The 24,039-nt window shown below is 44.4% G+C and overlaps 2 protein-coding genes and 1 long non-coding RNA gene across 11 annotated transcripts in view; 1 reads left to right on the plus strand and 2 right to left on the minus strand.

The window, feature by feature from the left end:
- Positions 1-3,213, minus strand: part of LOC147032644 (terminal uridylyltransferase 4-like) — a 74,029-nt gene extending 70,816 nt beyond the window's left edge. For 3 of the 8 annotated variants that reach the window (XM_085870435.1, XM_085870436.1, XM_085870428.1), the window contains exon 1: positions 3,065-3,213. The gene's annotated coding sequence lies outside the window, so the exon portion shown is untranslated. Of the gene's footprint in view, positions 1-2,777 lie in introns of all 8 variants that reach the window. The other 5 variants (XM_085870431.1, XM_085870432.1, XM_085870429.1 and 2 more) reach the window with 3 other exon arrangements.
- The window catches only part of LOC147032641 (uncharacterized), a 451,936-nt gene that overhangs the window by 219,187 nt on the left and 208,710 nt on the right, over positions 1-24,039 (minus strand). The window lies entirely within an intron of this gene.
- LOC147032645 (DAN domain family member 5-like) lies at positions 2,350-21,143 on the plus strand. Of its 2 annotated transcripts, none has more exons than XR_015055271.1 (3): positions 2,350-2,425; positions 20,180-20,404; positions 20,530-21,143. XR_015055271.1 is itself a non-coding variant. In XM_085870437.1 (3 exons), the coding sequence occupies exons 1-3, from the start codon at positions 4,627-4,629 to the stop codon at positions 20,836-20,838; spliced, it is 549 nt and encodes a 182-aa protein (XP_085726563.1). In that variant the 5' UTR covers positions 3,205-4,626; the 3' UTR covers positions 20,839-21,143. The 2 variants fall into 2 exon arrangements, 1 of the variants encoding a protein (XP_085726563.1); XM_085870437.1 differs by lacking the exon at positions 2,350-2,425 and adding an exon at positions 3,205-4,641.

Raw genomic sequence — 24,039 nt, forward strand, 5'->3', positions numbered from 1 at the left:
ACATTTTGCAGCTAATAACCTGTCACTCGTACCACATCATGTTGATCATTTTTATAACTTGTTCAAACATTATCATATTGTCTCATCCTTGACTTCTGAAACAATCTACATCGTCAAATACCGCTCGTGAACCATCGTCGTCTTCAGACTTGTTCCTTTCACGATTCAGCTGTTAAATGCTTGTCTTAAGATTGTTGTACAATTTCAATTATCAACTATAATATATTATTTTCTGTTTGATTTTGTGAGATTCATATTTGTAGCAGTCTTACATATGTACATTTTTTTCAATTTTATTTTATTTTACTTTGATGGAATTGAACTCTTTTAGTCCTTGGACGACAGTACTTGTTCTGTGTCTTTTGAATTAAACAGAAATTCGATTTGACACTTAATGTTCACAAGCGAATTCGGTGGAAGAGACGACAATTTTAACGTCCGTCCGAGGGATGGCACAAACGCTGATGAATCACGCTGCCTGTGAAACACCAGGGTGACAGTTTATTGCTGGGTTGACATTCAAACCCAGGTTAGACAGCTTGGAGGTAAGTGTGGACATTGGATCAGGCTGCCATAAAATGATGTGTTGGGAGCCTCACGACACATTTAAATTCTTACTCAACAAAGCCTGAAAATCAATGGCCCAGATTGTTCTCATATTCTTGTGGGTCTAGGTCGTGGAGCGTTTTGGCTGAAGTCTTTCACAATTGTCATTCAATCAGCTGGCTGCGCTTGATGTTCGACAAAAGGAAATTTGGGCTGGAATTTGGAATTTGTTCAAGGTACCGGCACAATTCTACTCTTTGCAAAAGAACTTTTACATCCACCAACTAATGCCAGCTGACGGGACATCCAGCTGAACGTCCTTCAGAGGGCGAGCACACTTTGTGATACAACACCCTGCCTACAAAGAACCATGAATCCAACAGTTTATCGTCAGGCCGAGAGTGTAACCCAGAGAAGACAGGTGGAAAGTAACTGGGCTATCTCTGCACAATTTCTCGTGACTAAGGAAGCCTAGCAACAGCCCCATAGAACATTTCAACAATCGTTCATGCAGTTTGACTCGTCAACTCCGTACCATGCACACAAAAGCAACCAATTAATCACATCAAGAACAATGGTGAGAACAAGCAAAACTAGAAGGGCACTCAGTAGAGCGCATACCTCCACGACGCAATGCCTGATCCACAAGAATATATCAGGCCAAATATATTTTTGAAATATTGTGCTATATGTCCTTTTTCAGCCCCCTCTCAATGGTGAAGAATCACTGAAAAAATTCTCGTAGTTAGATCTGGATTTGGATCTTCACCAAAATCAAATTAATTTGTCCTTGCCACAAACCCAACCTGCCCACCAAATTTCGTCTGAATCCGTCCAAAGCCTTTTGAGAAATCGTGCTCTATATTGGTTTAACCCTATCTCTCAATGGTGAAGAATCACTGAAAAAATTATCAGATCCAGATCATCAACAAAATTGAATCTGTTCCTCCTCATCACACATCCAACATGTCCACCAAGTTAAATCCAGATCCATCCACAACGTTTTGAGATATCCTGTACACAAACAAACAAACAGACAGAAAGGGGTGAAAACATAACTTCCTTCACCTTCAGTAGTGGAGGTAATAATGCCCATATCATTCAGGTTAAAATAAAATAAAAATTATTAGCATCCGTCCGTCATGTTTTCAACATACACCGTCAACATTTTAGTAGCTATCTACGACAGGTCACATAACTTTGAAGCTGACGAGCTGATCACATTAAACGCTTTATCACCCATTAAAAAGTCAGTGACGGTCCTCTCTGATAGACACAGCATATATATAGAAATAGAAATACTGAAATGCTGTCGTAATGTCATCATCACAACAGCGTCATGCCTGCAACCCAGAAAGGCATCTTTCAGTTCACGAATGCGAAGTTAAAAACTGCCACCAAGCAAACGAAAAGCAAAGCTTCCGAGCTAGTTTCATCCTTATTGGTGCTCGCCAGGGCAACATATCACCATTTCATCCACCAGGTGACTTTTGAAGCCTTTTTGGCTTACATACTGGCTCGTGGTGCCCCACTGGCTGTGACTAGTGATGCCAGATTGTATTTGAGCCCACCAAGTGCCATCTGCCACACGGACACATCGTGGTTGCCACATGGACAAAGTGACAGCTTTTGATTTTGCGTTTGTGAATTGCTCGATGCCCTTCTGGATTTGCAGGCGTGAAGCAGTCCTGATGACGTCATCACGACGTTAGTCAACGTTTGCATCATTTATACACCTCCTGACTGCTCAATAACATTGGTGCTTCCTGGTTTGTGATTGGTGGACGTAACACAATGTGTCCACGTGGCAGATGGCACTTGTTGGGGTCAAATACAATCTGGCCTCAGCAGTCACAGGAAGTGGGGGCATCAAGAGCCAGTATGTACATGTATACATTATTTATTAGTTTTTTTTAACATCATGGAATACCAAAGACGATATCGTCGTCAATCAACTGAATTAATACTACGTACGACCGATGCAATTGGAATATCAATTGCATTCGAAACGATTCATGTCCGACATGGCAACGAATGTAAACCGTTTTTTTTACGGTTTAAATACGTTTTCTTTTCAAATAGATTTTGCACAGATACACGGTCATTCTAATTAGTTGTACGAATTAACTGTTAAATCGGATCAGGAAGATATAAGATTAGGAAATCTATTGAAACGGCAGCCATGTTATCTTCTACCGGTAACATTCAAAAGCGACATCAACATCACTAACCTGCGACCTTCCGTGCTTTATACCGTGCCTCATCGCATCGTTAATCGGCGTCCATAGCCAAGCATGAGCGACAGCCACCTGTTCCAACTAGCGCACCCTCCACCATCTCGGGGCCTTGCCTAGTAACCCAACGGCTAGAGAGCGCGCGCTGCCCGCGCAATGCGCTATGCGAATGCGAGGCCTCGGCACGGGCCTATGAGGCCTACGCTTCCTCGGCGCCCGGTCCCCGTTCCGTTTCGGTCCGGAACGGCGCGGCACAACACGGCACGGGCCGTCTCGACTCTTACACGGCCGGCGCGATGCTCCGATCTCAGGAAGGAGGGTGCGAACGGCTGCAATCGGAGGATGAATGTTTTTTTCAGCCTCGCCGTCAAAGGGCAAAACTAAAAGTCGACGACGCACAGCGTCGCCATTCTGCATGCGGAAAAAGGCAGGGCGAAGGGTTAATAATGGGGTGGGGTGAGTGTGTTTATTCCTGCATTACACAATAAAGCGTCTTTATTCCCACCCTCACGGCTCAAGAACGTTTGGATCTACACTTGCACGTCTTCCTTTTACTTGCCCTTCTGGAAGCGAACAGCCTCACTGTCAAAGCGTTTAAAATCTCACTGTTCCATAAAAACTACCCCGATCGGTATCATTTGACAAGTTGTCTCGGCCAACATCGGCACAAGGAAAGTGCTTCGAGCGAGCAACGTAATCGCTTGCTTGATAATGGAGAGCACGCGAGAAAGTTTGAGTGCCCGTACAAACTCGCATCGATTTCTCGGGGGGGGGAGGACTTGATCAGTGGATAAGGATCCCATATTATAATTTGGAATCCTATATGGAATGTCTCGAAGCTTTTTTTTTTAAACCAAAAATAACTTTTTACCTTTACATGAGCGAAGGAACTTTACATAAAGAGCAGACTTCAAAAACTTTTTTTTTTAATAGGAGAGCAAAGTATCACTGACACTGAGACAAACGTCAAGGAAATGAACGAAGCAGGAAAGAGGAAACTGAAACGAGCAAGCAAAATGGTTGACATTTCGGTAAAGTTTTCAGAGGGAGCTTAAAGAAAAAAATCGGCTGTTCCGTCTGCAAGTACTCGCCCCTCGACGTTTAAAGATCTCATGCTATCTTAATTACTTCAACAAGCTCAAATGAGCTAAGATCCTCGTCCTCTTAATGATGACGTCATAAAAACGAATATGACGTCATTGTGATGTATCAGGTTTGCCATAAATTATCTGTGCTAATGCCCGTCTTGATTCCCGCAAACAAAATTCAAACAGCTTGCCTAGTTTCGGAGATAATGGTATAGGCGATTTCCATTAGCGGCAATATGACGTCAACTTTTTTTCTCGGAAGAATTTCCAAAATCGGAGATGGTTACTGCCTGCACGTGGGCTTTCTGCATATACATGGCAAGTTTCACAAAGATCTGATGAAAACTCTGGGTTGTGAAACAAAAAATGTCAAAAAATAGGAATGACGTCATAAAAATTGATATGACATCATAGTGATGTATCATATGTGCGGTAATTCATCTCTGCTAATGCCCTGTTTGATTCCCGCAAACAGAATTCAAAAAGCTTGCCTAGTTTCGTAGATAATTTTTGAGGCGATTTCCATTAGCGGAGATATTTTGACGTCATAACATTTTTTTCTAGGAGGAATTTTCAAAATCGGAGATGGTTACTGTCTGCGCAGGGAATTTTTACATATATATGCCAAGTTTCAGGAAGTTTCGATGAAAACTGCATGCTGTGAAACAAAAAAGTCCACAAGAAGAAAATGAAGAACAACAGACATGAGTAAGACTTAGAGATCCTCCACGAGGATCTAAAAAGTCCACAAGAAGAAGATGAAGGACAACAACGTGAGTAAGACTTGGAGATCCTCCACGAGGATCTAAAAAATTCCATTGGGTCATTGGGTCATTGGGTCTGAGCTCTCAGGATACACTTGGGCAGATTAACAATGGCTGCAGACAGCACTAATCTCAAAGCCAGAGTAACATTGATGTTAGTCATTTCCAGATGGATTTTATAATCTTCTGAGGGAAATGGGTGGAGGACAAAGCATTATTAATTCAACAATGTATTTGTGAACAGCAATATATGTATATGTATTTGTATACATAAATGTGGAAAAATTACAGGCCCAGCGGGGGAATTGAACCCAGGTCCTCTGGAAAATGGAAAACCATACTCGTGCTCTACCATCTGAGCTCTCTGGGTGACCCACCAGCTGAAAAACCATACTAGTGCTCTGCCATCTGAGCTATCTGGGTGACCCACCAGCTGAAAAACCATACTAGTGCTCTGCCATCTGAGCTATCTGGGTGACCCACCAGCTGAAAAACCATACTAGTGCTCTGCCATCTGAGCTATCTGGGTGACCCACCAGCTGAAAAACCATACTAGTGCTCTGCCATCTGAGCTATCTGGGTGACCCACCAGCTGAGCAACGCAATTCTTCCACATATACATTCTCTGGAGTTTCTCAAAACGCAATTCTCTCGAGAGGGGAAGACCTTCTCGAGAGCAGGCCCTAGCTGCTCCTATAGTTAGCAGTGAGTGCCCTGGAAGCAGTGGGGGAAAGAGAGCGGCAATTTTATATGTGGAAGAATTGCATTACACAGCCAGTTGGTCACCCAGATAGTTCAGAGGGTAGAGCACTGGTATGGTTTGCCAGAGGACCTGGGTTCGATTCCCTGTCTGGGCCTGTAATTTTTCCACATATATTTATGATGTTTGTTCTATCCTGTTCATTTCAAATTTTACATACATATGTATACACTGTATAAGCAGGGAGCTATGGAACATCCGCACATTGTGAAATATGACTTCAAGTCCTTACCCTCCCCCTCCCAACCCAAAGACATCAATCCACTTCAAGCCTTTAAACCCTCTCCCCAACCCCCTTCTCCCACTACAACTCCTCAACCTCCATAAAGCCTAAACCTCCCCCTCCCATTAACTCTGTCCCATCTTTACTCTCTCCCCTCCCAGCCCAAACTTTCCCCTCCCCTGCTCACACTCCCCCTGCTAATAAAAACAAACAAATATTCCCACACTGAAACAGTAGAATATTTAACACTTTCCCCCTCCCCGATCACGCGATCACCAACTTCACAAAAACCGTGACCAAAACAGTTCTTACATGTCATGGCCTGTCATGGTTGCCTGTCCAATTCAGAATTCCATGAGGAGGAAGAGATTGGAACCATACTCTGTGCAGAGCATTGGTGCTGCACAGTCTCCTTGGCTAGTGGGCAAATTCTGGACGGGTCGCCACTCCGACACAGTATACCAGCATGCTGGCACTCAGTTTGCCGACCTCGGAAGGATGACAGGCTGAGTTAACCCCACCTGGTATTAATTCAACAGCTGAGCAGGATTTGAACTCAGGACCCTAGGATCCAAAGCCCGCCACCCTCACCATTAAGCCAACACCAGGCATAGAATTCCATGAGATACACAGAAAACTTGTGGAATTGCAACTCTCAAGTGACCATGAGCAGCTTAATTGTGCAAATAAACGACGTAAAACCAATTATCTTCTTCCTGATGCATATATTTACACATCGTTTAAACTAAATAATGACGGATGTTTTCTTTCACAATGTCGCGAGATTCCCGGAAGTCCTCAGACAAAGGAGGGTTTTATGGTTACTGGTTGAGTCGTTTAAGAGAAAATAGTCAAAAATAAAACAAATGACCTGCGTAACTTCCGTGGTAAAAGCCCTGCTTGAGAGAATGCCACATAGTTATTTTGGTGTTGTTTCAACAGGACTGCTGCCTTGATCGCTGAGGCCTATCTTCACAAGGCTTGTGATGCCTGTCGGCGCAAAATCCCTTTTAACTGTCGCTGTGGTAGTTTTACACTGAAAGGAAAACTTATAGGGAGGGCATGGCGATTGTGAATTTCACAGCTCCAAAGATCACTTTGGCTTCACATAGCAGTAACCACCAACATGGCAGTCATATAATTTTTCAGGTTGAAATTGTGGGTGGAGTCAGGCAAACTGTCCAACCAATGTGTGGAATAGAGTGTTACACACACAAACACACACACACACACACACACACACACACACACACACACACACACACACACACACGGGCAGAGAGATGAATAAGCATATGGTATTATTATGAAGAATATATATATATATATATATATATATATATATATATATATATATATATATATATATATATTGTTGCGGACGAGGGGGGGGGCGGAGCTACCACGGGTTCCCACCAGACTCCGGAATCGCAGGCCGTCACACACGAAAAACTCCATGATGCGGCGGGTCGCTAATCGACCATGAACGCCAATAACTCGACCACGTGACTTAGGGTCCTCCGTCCTATAAATAATGTTTACCTCATGGTCACGTGATCTAATTACCAGGGGACACGCCGTCGGTACGCCTTGTTCACACCGGATGGCCTTACCGGATCAGATGCAGCCGAGCGTGACTGCCCAGGGACGTACCGGCTGGAAAAAACAGATCATTGGGGGATAACGTCCCGACAAGGCTAGGATATGAACCATGCTGGACCAATGAAGGAAAATATGAAAACGAGCTGGGAACATTTCTCCATAAAGCACTTATTTACACGCAAGTGAGGAAAGGTATGTGGGACAGTAAATTTAGGTTTACTGTTATGCACAGCAGGGATAACAAGGAATTTGTGGGGTGTGACAAAAGGCAAGCAATATACAAAAACAGACACAGAGCAGACTTATCCTGTTATCACTTCTACAATCTTAACTTATGCTATGACAGGTGCCATCACATACACACACACACACACACACACACACACACACATACACACACACGCGCGCACGCACACACACACACACACACACACGCAAACCTGAGGAAGATTAGATAGCCAGAAAGAAAGACAGCAGATGAGGACAAACAGCCTCATAATACCTGGCACGGTCAACCGACCAATGCAACCCAGAACGCTTTGGGGAAGGTAGGAGGGAGAAATACTGGTGTCGAAGGTGTGGGAGTGGGAGGTGTGGTGGAGTGCAACATGGGGGGTGCGGTGTCATGCCAGAGGAAACTGTGATTGTGAGTCAGTAATGGATGCTCTTTTGTGCATCCAAAGGGGACTAGATAGAGGGGTGGAGAGAGAGAGAAGAGAAGATGCATGAGGCAACAGATCCCTAACCTAGTCGTGCATATGTTTGTGAGTGTAGCATGTACCTCCATGGGACGCTCTGCTTGAGTGTTCCCACCTCGAGAGTTGGCGCGTTATCTCAGGCTTAGTCACTTTGCCGGGGCTCGTGGCAACGTGCGCTCCGCACTGGTCCTCCGGATTAAGCAGGTCTCAGTTGCGCACCAACCGCGAGTGAAGAGCCAGCGATTGGCAGAGCCGAGTGGAGCAGTGAAGGAGAGGGTGAATGGCTCCACGATCCACCTTTTATAAGCCCGTGCGAAGGGTTGGGTGACGACCCAAAATGACGTGCTGTGACCCAAATTCCACTTCTCTATTGGGCCACAGCAGCCATAGCCATGCACTGCCAGGCTCCTGGAGCCGGAAGCGGTCTCATTCGCACATCCGGCGTGACACGGCCCGTTTCCCGGGCTCAGTACCAAACTCCCACGACCCCCCCCCCCCACCACCCGCATTGCCGTGCTCCAGCAACCGGACGAGGGCCGCATAAATCCCACGTGTTCACCCGGAACATCCCCGGCGAGATGCGGCTGGTGCTGTCAACGTCCGTTGCTTGCCCCGCACCACGCGGCTCGAGCCCAGCCAGAGTTATGCCGCACGCCTCTGTTTAGTAGCGAATTGTATTGATGCAGAGGTATGAGGAGGTGCGAGAACATTTTTCCCCATGTGCAGGAGGTGTTTGTGGTCGAGGTGGTGAGTTCTTGGTGAGCGAGGGGTGAGCAAGTTGAGATGCCGTTGGAAATTGTTGCGCAGATTTGAATGAAATGGCACGCCATGTGCGTGCTGTAGAGTGTGTTCTTTTGGTGATTCTCCCAAGGGAGGCTGCTTGCCTTGTTTGTTATTCATATTGTGGCATGTGTACTTGCTTGCTTGATTTGTACCATGGCTAAAAGGAAAGGGTTGGAATAGAAATCAGAATAGAAGATAGAAATATAGTTAATAGACCTAGCTATTTGATCCACACAACACACTTCGTCCCATGAACCCACGAGACATGAGGGGAAGGTCTGACTGCACGAAGACTAACGAAATAACTGTCTGAGGATCACTGTATGTTGGGTGCAATTGCCTCAGAGGCATGTGGTTTTGCAGAACTGCAACAACATATATATATATATATATATATATATATATATATATATATATATATATATATATATATATATATATATATATATATATATATATATATATATATATATATATATATATATATTGTGTGGAAATGACACGTATGGGTTAATATTTCCTCGTATAGTTATCACCATAGTGAGTGTGAATATAATAAACATGAAGTAATTCATTGTGATATTAGATACACATTAGTTTATGTCATAGACAGATGACATCCATCCTTCCTAATGTGTGTGTCTAAAAATCGCCAACCCTGTGAGCCTGTTGTGTACTTTTCATCAGTGTCAATTTGTTCGTACTTTTACATCGTGAACTTTCCACCATTTTCTTGTCCAACCAAGGGCAGTCGTGTAGGCATGTTTTTTTTTTAATATGCTTTTTAACCAATCATTTTGCCCGACACGACTACCGAGCTCTTGGACTTCTCCCCTGCGGACGATGAGAGAGAAAGGGCTGAAACGGAAGGGTGACTCGTCGTTCCTCTTGCATGGCGTTCATCCTTCTTCATCCTTCATTCATCCTCAGTTCATTATGGTACCTTGGTTCATTTTACACAATGAAATTACTGATCCTCGGTTCATTACCTCTGCCACCGAAGTTGAAGGAGATTATGTTTTCACCCCTTTCTGTCTGTTTGTCTGTTTGTCTGTTTGTTACTTGCAAAATCGAAGATTTTTCAAGTACATTGGTTCATCGATTTTGTTATTCTGTCTGTTTGTCTATCTGTCTATTTGTCTGCTTGTCTGTTTGTCGCCTACAGGCTCACAATTTTAAACCGACCTTCACAAAACTTCACCACATGGTAGAGTTTGTTATCAGGAAGAAGCCTATTGTTTTTGAGGTAAAAAGGTCAACAACTTAGGTGGGATTTCTAAAATCCTCAATTTTCATCCCATTGACTTGAAATTTGAAGAGGATTTATATTTCAGGTCACTGAATTCAACCACCAATTATTTTGGAGGTCGACATAGGCCAAAAGATCAAAATATGCCGAATTTCTAAAATTGTCAATATTCATCCGATTCACTTGAAATTTGAAAAGGAGTTGCATGTTTGTACATTGAATTCAACCACCATTTCTTTTTGAGGTCAAAAAATTTTTTTAAGGTCAAATTATTGATCCTCAATTCAATTTGGTACCTTGGTTCATTTTACACAATTAATGTACCGATCCTTCGTTCAATTTGGTACCTTGGTTCATTTTACACAATTAATGTACCGATCCTTGGTTCAAATTGGTACCTTGGTTCATTTTACACAATTAATGTACCGATCATGGGTTCAAATTGGTACCTTAGTTCATTTTACACAATTAATGTACCGATCCTTGGTTCAAATTGGTACCTTGGTTCATTTTACACAATTAATGTGCCGATCCTTGGTTCAAATTGGTATCTTGGTTCATTTTACACAATTAATGTACTGATCATGGTTTCAAATTGGTACCTTGGTTCATTTTACACAATGAAAGTACTGATCCTCAGTTCAAATTGGATTACAAGATTTCCATACTGGAGATGGGAGACACCACTTCTCAGCACCCCCTCCCAGACCACCAGCCCACTCCGAGACCCCCACTCCTCTCAGCCCCTCTCCACACTTCATCCACCCCACAACTCCCAGCTCCCTCCACACCTCCCAGACCCACACTCTCCACCGGCACACCTCCCAGACCTCCACTTCCCTCCCTCACACCGTGGGTCCTTTCCATCCTCCTGCATTTTCTTCTCTCAATGTTGGCAACTATGCAAACGGCTAAATCGGGACCGATTAACGTCTGCACGAATAGCACCCATGTCCGTACGGTGATCGCTCAGACTCGAACCACCATTTGCGTGTCAGGTATGAAGGAGTAGCAGCACATCATGTAGCCAGCTTAGAAGTTCCACCAAAGCACAGTGGCACCTGCCTCAGCGACTTGCTTTGCACACATCATTAAAAGTAAATAATGAACTGAGGTATTTTTCACAGCATTGTGCGATTCCCCAAATTATTCGGACAAAGACCCTTATAATCATGACGGGTTTTCTGGTTTGGTCCCTGGTGGAGTTTTTAAAGAGAAAATGGTTGGAAACAGATGGCTGCCTCTAACATGCCAAAAAATAAAAATAAAAAATTAATCTGCTTAGCATCTGAACCACAAACATGTTCCCTGCTGCCTGCGTGCATCTATAGTCTATACTAATAAGTGTGTGTGTGTGTGTGTGTGTGTGTGTGTGTGTGTGTGTGTGTGTTTGTGTGTGTGTGTGTGTGTGTGTGTGTGTGTGTGTGTGTGTGTTTGTGTGTCCTCCTTAACTCCAAAACCATGAAACCTAGCAACTTGAAACTTTGCATGCATACTAAGAAAATGCCAAGGAAGTGCAAGAGTGAAAATTGGGTGTTTGGGGTGATTAAAACACTCCTTTTGAAGATAATTAGCAGGCTTATTTAATTATATCTTTTATCAGGCACAATCACACATCCTTAGCCATCTCTCTCACTGGGATCTTACGGTGTTTCCTGCGTTACCTAACTGGGGTCTGAAGCCACCATGTTTTTTGGCCTGCTCAACCAGGCTTTGACTTGGAACAGACCTCAATGATTTCTTAATGATAAAGCACTCAAAATGTTTTTTTTTACTTTCCTTACTGATATCATCAAATGCCTGATCTTCATACATTCAAATAGCTGTATTTATAATGGTAGAGTTATTAATGTTTATGTTCGAGCGTAGCTGATGGCGTTGTGGGTCGGACCTCGGATAGATGCAAGGCTGCGCCAGTTTTCTTCTTATAAAGATGTCTAAATGAATTTTTTCACAGAAGTTATGCATTTCACCACATGCTTGATGTTATAAGCTATTAGATTATATAAGGATTGGACATGGATGTTTTAAACATCGTGTTTTATGAGATGGGAAAGGATTTTCTCTTGAGAATGTACTATGTAGCTGGTTTTTGCTTCGAGTGGTCTCACATTTATTTGAACTTTAATTAAACGTCTGTTTTCACTTTTCACAGTTGTTAAGGTAGCTTAACACTCGATTGCAGCAAGGTTTGTGAAAATTGAGTGTTTTTTAAACGTTTTAATGTCGTATTTTGGATTTATATATAAAGCAGCATGAGCTGAGGAGCTTCCATGTGCTTCCAAGCGGCTGCATGACTTTGTCTTAAGTTTTATACGATTTCTGTTTTCACTTTTAGTATTTGCTAATGTAGGTTCAGACTCGGCTAAAACCATTTCCGTGAAAAAACATTGAAATTTGATGAATTTAGGTCATTTTGAGATTTTGTATGGGGAATGTGAGGCTTCTCCAATGTTCCAGGTGGCCTTATGGCCTTACTTAACTCTGAGTTGATTTCTATTTCCACTTTTTTAAAAGTCATTGGCACAGATCCAGACTTGACTGCAACAAATTGTGTGAAAGTCTGAGCAAAAACGCCTTTTTCTTCAGGTAAATGGATTAAATTTTAAATAACTGAGATGGATCTTTAATGTAACACCATATGATTCAATGCATCCACTGTTTGACCTCGTGCCCTGACCTGCAGAGGGACTGCTTATCCATATCATTTGTCAGATCTGTGTCTATATTTTTGGTGGTTTCACGAGGTGCTCTACAGGGAATCAAAGCAAATCTGGTGAAAAACAGACGTTTTAAAATAAAGTTGTAACATTTGCGTAGACCGCAAACGATGTACCACATGATGCGGTGCACAGACGAGCAGGCAACATGGTGGGTTATCTGCAATGTTTATTTCATGGGTCTCCAGGGTTGTTCTATGTTAAACAGAAACTCTTTTGTGGATGAAGTCATTATTTGAATGATTTCATTTTATTTCTTTAACTGTTGCAGGCACGGTGAAGACCGCCTTTAAAGTTAAAAGGATCCTATGTGGTATGCAGCCACAGCCTGGCCAGCTGTTCCTTATGAACCATTTAATTGGAGTGCTTGCTTGAGTGCTTAAGCCACTTGCCGAGTGCCCTCCAGTCAATAGCAGTGCAGTTCATGTCCCGGTCAGGATGTACAGTCGGCAGTTGCTACAAGGTGGAGGTACATGATGTACTAAGGTTATATGCAGGGGTTGACATCACTGGTACTCAGGTAGTCATGCATGGTAAAAAAAAAAAAAACACTAAATGCGTACTTCAAAGATGCTCCAACAGCTCAAAAGCGGACCAGCACAACAGAGGCTTTTGGTGGAAGGTTTTCTCAGCTCGTGTAAGTAAGATTGTTCCATGATAATTCTGATAATTGATATAGTGTGATTTTAAAATAAAGTTTATAAATGAAAAAAATTATAATTTACGAGTTCTTTTGTAGGTTTGCAACTTTAAAAAATAAAAAGATCAAAGGAGAACACGCGAGCAAAGAGGAAAGAAGAGGAGGTTCAGGAGCATCTGAAACAGAAAAAAAGAGCGGCTTGTGAGTGTCTTGTCTGGAACGAACGTTCTGAGAAAGCGCTTATAGAGGAGGAAGATGCATACTAAGATGAGAAGCACTTGGGAAAGCAGATGAGCATGCTCGAAGCGGAAATTTTTTTTCCATGAGTTCCAAACCATTTCTGCTGGTACTCATTACCAAATTCTGCTGGTACTCCGACATAAACCAAATGAAAACAAGAAAAAGAGTAATCAGAGATTGCAGGCTTGTTTTGTGTTGTGTTTGTGGAGTTTTGTGTGGTGTATTTTGTGTGGCGTTTGTGTCCTGGTGTGTTACATAATTAATAAGAGACATAACTAGAACTGCCACTTTATAACTGCTGGCAGGGATGACTGCCAGCTGGCAGGGTACCAAGACGTCCCGCTTTGATGCAACCCCACTTTGATCAGACACCTGACCCTGACCCATGACGTTTATTATGATTATTATTATTATTCAATTGAATTTAGAATGGGATTAAAATAAGTTCAATTTGAATCAAATTGGTACAGTCCTGCATTGGAGTAATCGGAAGGAACCCAAACAAGCAAAAAGCAAACTTCAGCGAAGAAGATTTTTGAAGGTTTAAAAAAAAAAAATGGCTGCCAAATCACGTGACTGCTAACATCATCAAATTTTTTTTCTGTGGACCATTTTATCCCTGGATATTATAATTTACAAGTTTCCTGTGAATCCATCCATAACTTTTTGAGATATTGTGCTATATATCGTTTTTGGTCCGATCTCTCAACGGTGAAGAATCACTTAAATAATTCTCAGATCGGATCTGGATTCGGATCTTCAACAAAATTAAGCATTGCCATCCTTGGCCAGTCACCCACACACAAAAAAAATATATTCAAAATGATTGCTTGAAAACTGTGGCCAAAAATCGTGTGACATCAGACAAACAAACAGACAGACAGACAAACGCTACAGACCCATATACTTGGCAAACAGTTTTTTTTTGAAAAAAATTCGCCAAGTTACAAACAAGCGGACCCAAATGCAATACCCTCTCCTTTGGCGAGGGTAAAAATTGTGAGAGCCCCTGGTTTTATGGTTCCTTTTCGTGAGTTTCAAAGCAAAATATATTTGATAATACCCGATTTCAGAGCAGAATGTCGTATTATGATGTTTTCTAAATTTCCGAGTGAAATTGTTTTTCCACCCATCACATGATGATTGGCAACTGCTTATAAATACAAGGAAATCAGACACAGGTTGAGGCCATTCAGCCCATCATGCCTGCGTGAACACCATGCTAATTCATCAACACAAGATCCAAAGAAGTAAATGCTTTTATTATTATATTTTTTAAAATCTATTTATTTTAAGTTTTTGTAGTTTTTCTTCTTCTTCCCCTCAGGGGAAGGGACAAGGGCTTGGTTAAAAACACACAACATCAACCACACAACACCCCTTGATGAGACCCCTTGATATATACCTTTCATTATCTTAAACATCTCTGACATATCTCCTCGTAACCGCCTCCTTTCGAGTGTATAAAGCCCTGTCTCCTTCAGCCGCTCCTCATCGCTGAGTCTAGCTCGGTCCAGAATCAATCTAGTAGTCCTGCGCTGAACCTTCTCCATGGCATCTATGTCCTTCCTGAGTTGTGGTGACCAAAACTGCACACAATATTTTAGATGTGGCCCTCACTAAATTCCTGTACAATGTTAACACCACCTCTTGATTTATTAATGATCCCCCTCTGAATACAACCCAAACCCCTATTTGCTTTACCTCCAGCTGCCTGGCATTGTGCTGTCTGCTTAACTCCAATATCAATTACCACCCCCAGATTCTTGTCCTGTGTGACACGAGTTTAACGATGAATGTTTATGCACATCTCCCTGAAACGTCCATAATGTGATGTTGTTTTTATAATTTGTTTGTTGAAATTCCCCCAAAAGAGTGAAAGCTACTCACTGGTTTTGGGTTGTATACAGTTTGCATCACACAGACTACAACCTGCTGGTTCCTGAAGAATTGCCGATGTCAGTCAACCAAGCACTAAGTGTGTGTGTGTGTGTGTGTGTGTGTGTGTGTGTGTGTGTGTGTGTGTGTGTGTGTGTGTGTGTGTGTGTGTGTGTGTGTGTGTGTGTGTGTGTGTGTGTGTGTGTGTGTGTGTGTGTGTGTGTGTGTGTTTTGAAATGTCTTGCTTGATAACTTCTTAAGGGCGGCCTCCTGGGCAAGTACTGACTCTTTTGTGTTATTTTCCCTGAGATGTGCTCGCTGGAGACTCTTCCTTTGCTCTAGCCTCCCTCTTCACTAATTCCCCAAGGGGGAAACTCCTGCCATCCTACCAGCAAGGGGGCAACTCCTGCCATCCTACCAGCAACTGCCGCTCGGTGCCGATCTAGCTTACCTGAAGAAACCTTGTGCATATTATTCAGCTTCAGTTTGAGTAGATTAAACATCCCATGGTGTCCTTGAAGAGTCGTTGCGTTATTATCGCCGGCATCCTGAAACCAAATTACAAATTCCTCTCACTTTCAGTCGAATGCCAGGCCTGTCCAGCTTGTTCGTGAAAGACTGGGCGAAAAACATTCCCCGGCCGACCCCACAAGAAGATGGGAATCATTTGGGGCCGTTGTAGTGGTAGCAGTGGAAATGTTTGTATAAACGGAGATATTTTGAAACGCGAGTTGAGTTTAGTTTGGAGGGGATAAAGCGACGAGGCAGCGGGAGTCAAAGTTTAAGCTCCGTGGGAGTCAGATGTGCTCTCCCCGTTCATTGACGAACATCTACGAGTGGATGGAGGTAGTCCTAGGATCACCGGCATGTTAGTTACTATTTCTCAGGGTATAAGCGGACATGATGTTTTGTCGATTTACAGAACGTCGGTGCTGCCGAAGCAGTTTCTTGGCAAGGGTTACACTGGGTGGTTTGTCCGCACTCTATCCTTTTAATGCTGAATGTGAGATTTGGAAGTAGCACGTACCATTCTAAAAAAAGAAAAGGTATTTGGTCTCCCAGACTCTTTCCTCCCAGACCCTCATAGACTCTCCCAGACCCTGATAGACTCTCCCGGCAGATGCTCTAACCAGACTCTCCCAGACCCTCATAGACTCTCCCAGCAGACGCTCTAACCAGACTCTCCCAGGCCCTCATAGACTCTCCCAGACCCTCATAGACTCTCCCAGACCCTCATAGACTCTCCCAGCAGATGCTCTAACCAGACTCTCCCAGACCCTCATAGACTCTCCCAGACCCTCATAGACTCTCCCAGCAGATGCTCTAACCAGACTCTCCCAGACCCTCATAGACTCTCCCAGACCCTCATAGATTCTCCCAGCAGACGCTCTAACCAGACTCTCCCAGACCCTCATAGATTCTCCCAGCAGACGCTCTAACCAGACTCTCCCAGACCCTCATAGACTCTCCCAGCAGATGCTCTAACCAGACTCTCCCAGACCCTCATAGACTCTCCCAGCAGATGCTCTAACCAGACTCTCCCAGACCCTCATAGACTCTCCCAGACCCTCATAGATTCTCCCAGCAGACGCTCTAACCAGACTCTCCCAGACCCTCATAGACTCTCCCAGCAGATGCTCTAACCAGACTCTCCCAGACCCTCATAGACTCTCCCGGCAGATGCTCTAACCAGACTCTCCCAGACCTTCATAGACTCTCCCAGCAGATGCTCTAACCAGACTCTCCCAGACCTTCATAGACTCTCCCAGCAGATGCTCTAACCAGACTCTCCCAGACCTTCATAGACTCTCCCAGCAGATGCTCTAACCAGACTCTCCCAGACCCTCATAGACTCTCCCAGCAGATGCTCTAACCAGACTCTCCCAGACCCTCATAGACTCTCCCAGACCCTCATAGACTCTCCCGGCAGATGCTCTAACCAGACTCTCCCAGACCTTCATAGACTCTCCCAGCAGATGCTCTAACCAGACTCTCCCAGACCTTCATAGACTCTCCCAGCAGATGCTCTAACCAGACTCTCCCAGACCTTCATAGACTCTCCCAGCAGACGCTCTAACCAGACTCTCCCAGCAGACGTTCCTAACCATTACACCACCGAGTCTGGTTTGTGTACGATTAGTAAGAAAAAAATTCCTCACCAATGAAATGGTCTTGAAGATCATGCACCACCACCTTTTCGTTTGTGTCAATACAGAATTGCCATGAAATGCTCACTGCAGAATTTACTTGTCTATTCCGTTTTATGAGCATTTTATCCAAGAGGCTTGATCTGAGTGCTCATGAAAACCTCCCCCCCCCCCCTAAACACATTAAAATCATCCGGTCCTACAAGGGTTTGCAGGTAATTCCATTGACCAATGTAAAATTAGGACTGGCAAGATACCCGAGAGGTAACGCACACTCACCTCGAAGCTGTCTCATTTGGGTTTGAATCCCGACCCAGCTATAAACTGTCATGCCGGTGTTTCACAGGTAGAGTGAGTGATTCATGAATGTGTGTGTCGTCTCGGGATGGACGATAAACTGGGGCATCCCATCTGTCAGCATTCGTCGGTGGTCGTCTAAGATCCCATGGTGTCTTTCGTGAAGAGTGGGCGAGTTATCGCCGGCACCTTGAGCGAATTTCAAATTTCTGCCCGAGCTATATTTCCAAGGCAATGGCAAACCACCTAACATAACTTTGTCAAGAAACTGCTTCGGCAGCACCGACGCTCTGCAACAGAGTATGGTATATATATATATATATATATATATATATATATATATATATATATATATATATATATATATATATATATATATATATATATATATATATATATATATATATATATATATATATATATATATATATATATCGTTATACCTTTTGGCATGTCTTGAGCAATGTTGAGTATCTCGTCCGAATACTTTCTAACCCCCTTAACCCGCCTCTCCCCCCCACCCCCACCCCTTCCCATAAGTAAAATAGCAAATACAAATGTAATTTACATTGGAATTCTCACTCGACTTCGTGTGGGATAATCTCGGCTTTTCAGATTCCATCACCTGGGGGTGGCTTGGGAGTGGTGGGGATGGGGGGACGTGCAACTGGTGCTGTTAAAAGGATCTCGACTCAGCATCTTTGCAGAGACCGCAGGGCCAGCGTGGCCTTGGACCCGGCTTGGTGCAGAGTAGACCCCCCATCCCCCCAATAAGATTGCACTAAAATTTCCAGACTAGTTCATATCGAGCAAACGACGAGGGTTCGACAACCTGCAATAGGACGACACGAAGAGAGAGAGAGCGAGACAGAGAGACAGAGACAGTTTGCTCGTCAACCGGTGTGTGGAACCTCGAGGAAGATCGGTGTGTGGAACCTCGAGGAAGATCGGTGTGTGGAACCTCGAGGAAGATCGGTGTGTGTGGAACCTCGAGGAAGATCGGTGTGTGGAACCTCGAGGAAGATCGGTGTGTGGAACCTCGAGGAAGATCGGTGTGTGGAACCTCGAGGAAGATCGGTGTGTGGAACCTCGAGGAAGATCGGTGTGTGGAACCTCGAGGAAGATCGGTGTGTGGAACCTCGAGGAAGATCGGTGTGTGGAACCTCGAGGAAGATCGGTGTGTGGAACCTCGAGGAAGATCGGTGTGTGGAACCTCGAGGAAGATCGGTGTGTGGAACCTCGAGGAAGATCGGTGTGTGGAACCTCGAGGAAGATCGGTGCCCAGCTGATGATCCGTGCGGGAGGGAAACCGGTCAGTGGCTTGCAGGTGAACGTTCTTACTTGAGGTAAGGGAACGACTGCACGGTTTGAGGGTGACAATGTGAATGAAGTTCAACACAGCATGTTGTGAAATGAACATCATTTACAGCAATCTTGAAATTACATTGTATTTCAGGAAATGCACACAATGTACAATTAATATATAGAATTGTCAGTTGTGTATGTGTGTGTGTGTGTGTGTGTGGGTATATGTATGTATGTGTGTGTATGTATGTGTGTGCGTGCGTATGTGTGTATGTATGTGTGTTCATGTGAGTGTGTGCATGCGTGTATGTGTGTGTGTGTGTGTGTATGTATGTATGTGTGTATGTATGTGTGTGCGTGTGTATGTGTGTGCATGTGTGTGTGTATGTATGTGTTCATGTGAGTGTGTGCATGCGTGTATGTGTGTGTGTGTATGTATGTGTGTTCATGTGAGTGTGTGCATGCGTATATGTATGTGTGTGTATGTATGTATGTATGTGTGCATGTGTATGTGTCTATGTGTGTGTATGTATGTGTGTGTATGTATGTATGTGTGTGTTTGTATGTGTGTTCATGTGAGTGTGTGCATGTGTGTATGTGTATGTGTGTTCATGTGAGTGTGTGCATGTGTGTATGTGTATGTGTGTTCATGTGAGTGTGTGCATGCGTGTATGTGTGTGTGTGTGTGTGTGTGTGTGTGTGTGTGTGTGTGTGTGTTCATGTGAGTGTTTGTATGTGTGTTCATGTGAGTGTGTGCATGTGTGTTCATGTGAGTGTGTGCATGTGTGTGTGCGTGTGTGTACATGTGGGCGTGAGTATGTTGAAAAGTACAAAGTTGGTGTATCTTGTCATATTGTGTGTCCCGTTCCGAAGGCTTTGTGGACAACCCTCCCACGCAGGAAATGTTCAATCCAACTTGACCCATTGGATCCGTTTAATGTCGAGTTGTGAATGAACAACCCCATAATATAAGAAACCTCATTTCCTCGCACACCCTGTTTACAGATAATAACCATGACCCTCGTTTGGCTCCTTCTTCCGATGCTGGTTCGTATCTCCTCATGTCGAAGCGGTACCATCCTGTCCACCGACGATCGACCGTCGGTCTTACAACCAGAGCGCGCCATGGCCTTCTGGCGCCTCCGGGGAGCGACCGAGGAGGAGCAACGGCTTCCCCTGGACCCACACCTCGTACAAAGAGGCTCGTGCAGTTCTTTCACTTTCCTGCAGGTATTCATGATCACGCCACGTGGATTACACGCACAAACTGATCGAATGAAGACAAGGGGTTTGTGGTGACGTAATCGCCGTCCCTTCCCGTCGGTTCTGAGAGTGAGCGCGTGCATGTTGTGCAGCGTGTACAGGTGCCTGGTTGCGATCCGGTGCTCGTGCCCAACCGGATGTGCTTCGGACGCTGCTCCTCGTTCCACGTGCCCGGCGCCGGCGGCGAGCCACGTGCGGGCTGCTCTGCGTGCATCCCTCGCCACGTGCGTTCGGCGCCCGTGCGGCCTCGGTGCACGAGCCACGTGCGCCCGCCCGCGATCCACCTGACGCTCGTACACGCCTGCACGTGTGAGGCGCTGCCCTCGCGGCAGATACACGCGCGAACAACTCGAGGAGACGAAGGCTTCGAAAAGGCGCCTTTTATCGCAGAAAACGTGTAAAAGGAAGTTTTGTGATTGAAACAACCTCGTCAGGTGGTACTTACTGCAGGTGTAATGTGATGGTGAGAGGTACTGCTCTTGTCGATGTCATAATTAAATAATATCCCTCTGATTAATTACAGCAGGTGCTGGAGAAGTTGACGAGTTTCTGCTACCGAAGACAAGCTATAACTGTAGCGCTAATTGTGTGTGTGTGTGTGTGTGTGTGTGTGTGTGTGTGTGTGTGTGTGTGTGTGTGTGTGTGTGTGTGTGTGTGTGTGTGTGTGTGTGTGTGTGTGTGGGTGTATGTGTGTGTGTATGTGTGTGTGTGTGTATGTGTGTATGTGTGTATGTGTGTATGTGTGTATGTGTGTATGTGTGTATGACAGCGCCCATTAAGGCGTGAGATATCTCTGTGTACAGTTCATCGATCCGTCGGATCACCAGTAAATGAGCTGGACCCACGGGCTCAAGCGTGAATTACTATTGTGTGTTGGCCATCTTTTAATTACGTACGCACCAACAGGTTTGGGGAACGGGGGAGGATAACTTGTGAAAAGGAAGAGAAGTAAGGATGACAGAATAAAAGAGGGGAGGGGGGCAGAGTCAAAACAATGAGGGATTTAAAGGGTAAGAAGACAAAGGCACGACTTCAACGCTGACGCCCAGCACAGCAATATTTTCCTCATTTGTGAGCAGCACATGACGGCTGGTTGCATCATTCTTTTGAGCACGAGCGAGCATTGAATGTACGTAGTGCTGCCTGTAGGTTAGAGTCGGAACTAGAATGGCACTCGGTAGATCACACACTTCCACAGGCTGAACAGTAGTGTGTTCAGTTGCCAAGCAGCTAGCTGGCGCTTGCCAAGCCAGCCGTTCCTTATCAACGGTTTCAAATGAAGCGCTTGCTTGAGTGCTTAAGCCATTTGGCGAGCTCTCTGCAAGAAACTTTGTAACTGAACACACCCCCTGTTTACGTGTTGTGTCCCACTGAGAGGCCGATATTGATCCGGACAAAACCAAAATCTAATCGGCTTGTTTACCTTACCCAACTTACCCAACTCATCCACCAAGGTTCATAATCCGTCCACAACTTTTTGAGAGATATTATCGTTTTTTGGCCCGATCTCTCAATGGTGAAGAATCGCTTGTGGAATTTTAAAATTTTCTGGGATCCGGATCCGAATCTTCACCAAAATCGAATCTATTCGTCCTCGTCTCACACCCAACCTGTCCACCAAGTTTCGTCCGAATTCGTCCATAACTTTTTTGGATATCCTGCTCACAGACACAGACAAACAAAGAGACAGGTGAAAACATAACCTCCATCTACGTTAGGTGGCAGAGGTGATTACAAAGCTATACAAGGACGAGGGCATTTAGTCCATCATACCTGTGCTTCATCGATGCCCCATAAATTGTTCATCGGGTTATCGAATTATTAATTTCACTTGGGTGGGGTTTGGGGAATTGGTGAGAACAGTGGGACAGGCACACAGGGACATCACCAGAGGTGAGTTAGTATAATGACAAGTATTATGCTCTACAATCTACAGTAGTCAAGTATATAATTCAATTTAAATAAGGGTTTAAAGAGGTTTAAAGGTGTATAAGTAAATAAATTATAGGTTTTACCACCATTTTACCCAGCGTCTATTCCATCATCCTGTCAAACAAGTTACATGAGTTATTTGTGCCTGTTGTTTGTGTCCTTTATAACATCCTTAAAAAACAGTAAGTTTCCTGTTTGGAATGATTTTCAATTGTGTTTGACAGAGACAAAGACGCAGAGAGAGTAAAAATATTATCTCTTCTCTCTACGCATGTGTAATCAAGATAAATTCAGAGCCAAAGTACTATAAAACGAGAAATTTGTCTTCCGATTCATGTTCTGATTCATGTTCAAAATATAACATTCAATTTGAATAAGTTGTTCCTCAATCATAAACTGATAAGACAGATGGATGGATGGACAGACTTGAACCAATTGCTTGACCCTGATTTTCACTTCATGTACATGGGGTAATGCCTGGTGTTGGCTTAATGGTGAGGGTGGTGGGCTTGGGATCATAGGATCCTGAGTTCAAATCCCACTCAGCTGTTGAATCATACCAGGTGGGGTTGACTTTGCCTGTCATCCTTCTGAGGTCAGCAAAATGCATGCCAGCATGCTCGTATCCTGTGTCAGAGTGGTGACCTGTCCAGGATTGTGCCCAATAGCCAAGGAGACTACTTAGGTAGTACCAACGCTCTGCACAAAGTATGGTCCCGATGGATGGATGGTACATGGGGTAACTACTCTGAGTGAAAGACCTTTGCCATTCTACCGTCCTAACTCTCCTCTTTACTCTCAGGCTGATGGCTCTGGGTCTTGTCCATTCTGTTGAAAAACTCTTCTGAACTTATTTTGTCCATTTTGTCTCTCAAGGGATACTGGATACCATTGACCAGTCGCATATTGTCAGGTCAGGCCAGATCAGATCTGTGACTTGCTCCAGGTATCATGTAAACCTGTACTAACCTGTTTCATGGTCGGGTTGTTGGTAACTAAACTGTCTTCCCATCAGGTTTCCTGGTGAGGAGGGTGTTTGGATATGTACATCCAGCAGGATTAAAAAGAAAACCTGTCAAAGGGTGGAGGAGCTCCTTGTAAGCCAATGGCCATCCATATCTAGTGCCCAATTGTGTATGCGGACATCCTCCTGCAGTTGGGTTACTTCTTATTAGGAGGTTGGTGGCAGGATTTGCACTCCGGCCACAGAAAAACGCTTCATTCCGCAAAACATTCTTGCAGCACAAAAAAATCTGAAAACGCCGTGGGAGTACCTCCTGTGCAGCCTCCCTTCTCAGGGCAGGTCACCGGATGATGGGATTGGGGCAAACTCTTTGGGACACCCAATCTTTGATGATAGGAGGGAAACCACAGGGTAACATTCCCGGGTCAGATTGCGGGAGAGTGTGTTGGAGTGGTGTTGAGGTGTCGTCCACCAGACGGTGGTCTCCTTGGGTTAACCTGAGGCGGTCCCTTCGGGTGGGTGCCTGGAATGTCCTATCCCGAAGAGAGGATGATAACCTGTCTCTGTTATCAGCTGAGCTCAAGCGTTTGGACATCGGTATTGCAGCTCTCTCTGAGGTTCGGAGACCGGATTGCGGCGAGATCATGGCGGGTGGTTACACCAACTATTGGTCTGGTCGCTCTGATGGTTACCATACCCAAGGAGT

This window comes from Eptatretus burgeri, chromosome 2 (assembly GCF_056783735.1).
Source record: "Eptatretus burgeri isolate ZD-2024b chromosome 2, Ebu_testis_v1, whole genome shotgun sequence".
Lineage (NCBI taxonomy): Eukaryota > Metazoa > Chordata > Myxini > Myxiniformes > Myxinidae > Eptatretus > Eptatretus burgeri.

Coding starts and splice junctions, on each gene's coding strand:
- LOC147032645 (XM_085870437.1), top strand. Junction 20,405..20,529: donor GTTCTTTCACTTTCCTGCAG/GTATTCATGATC, acceptor CATGTTGTGCAG/CGTGTACAGGTGCCTGGTTG.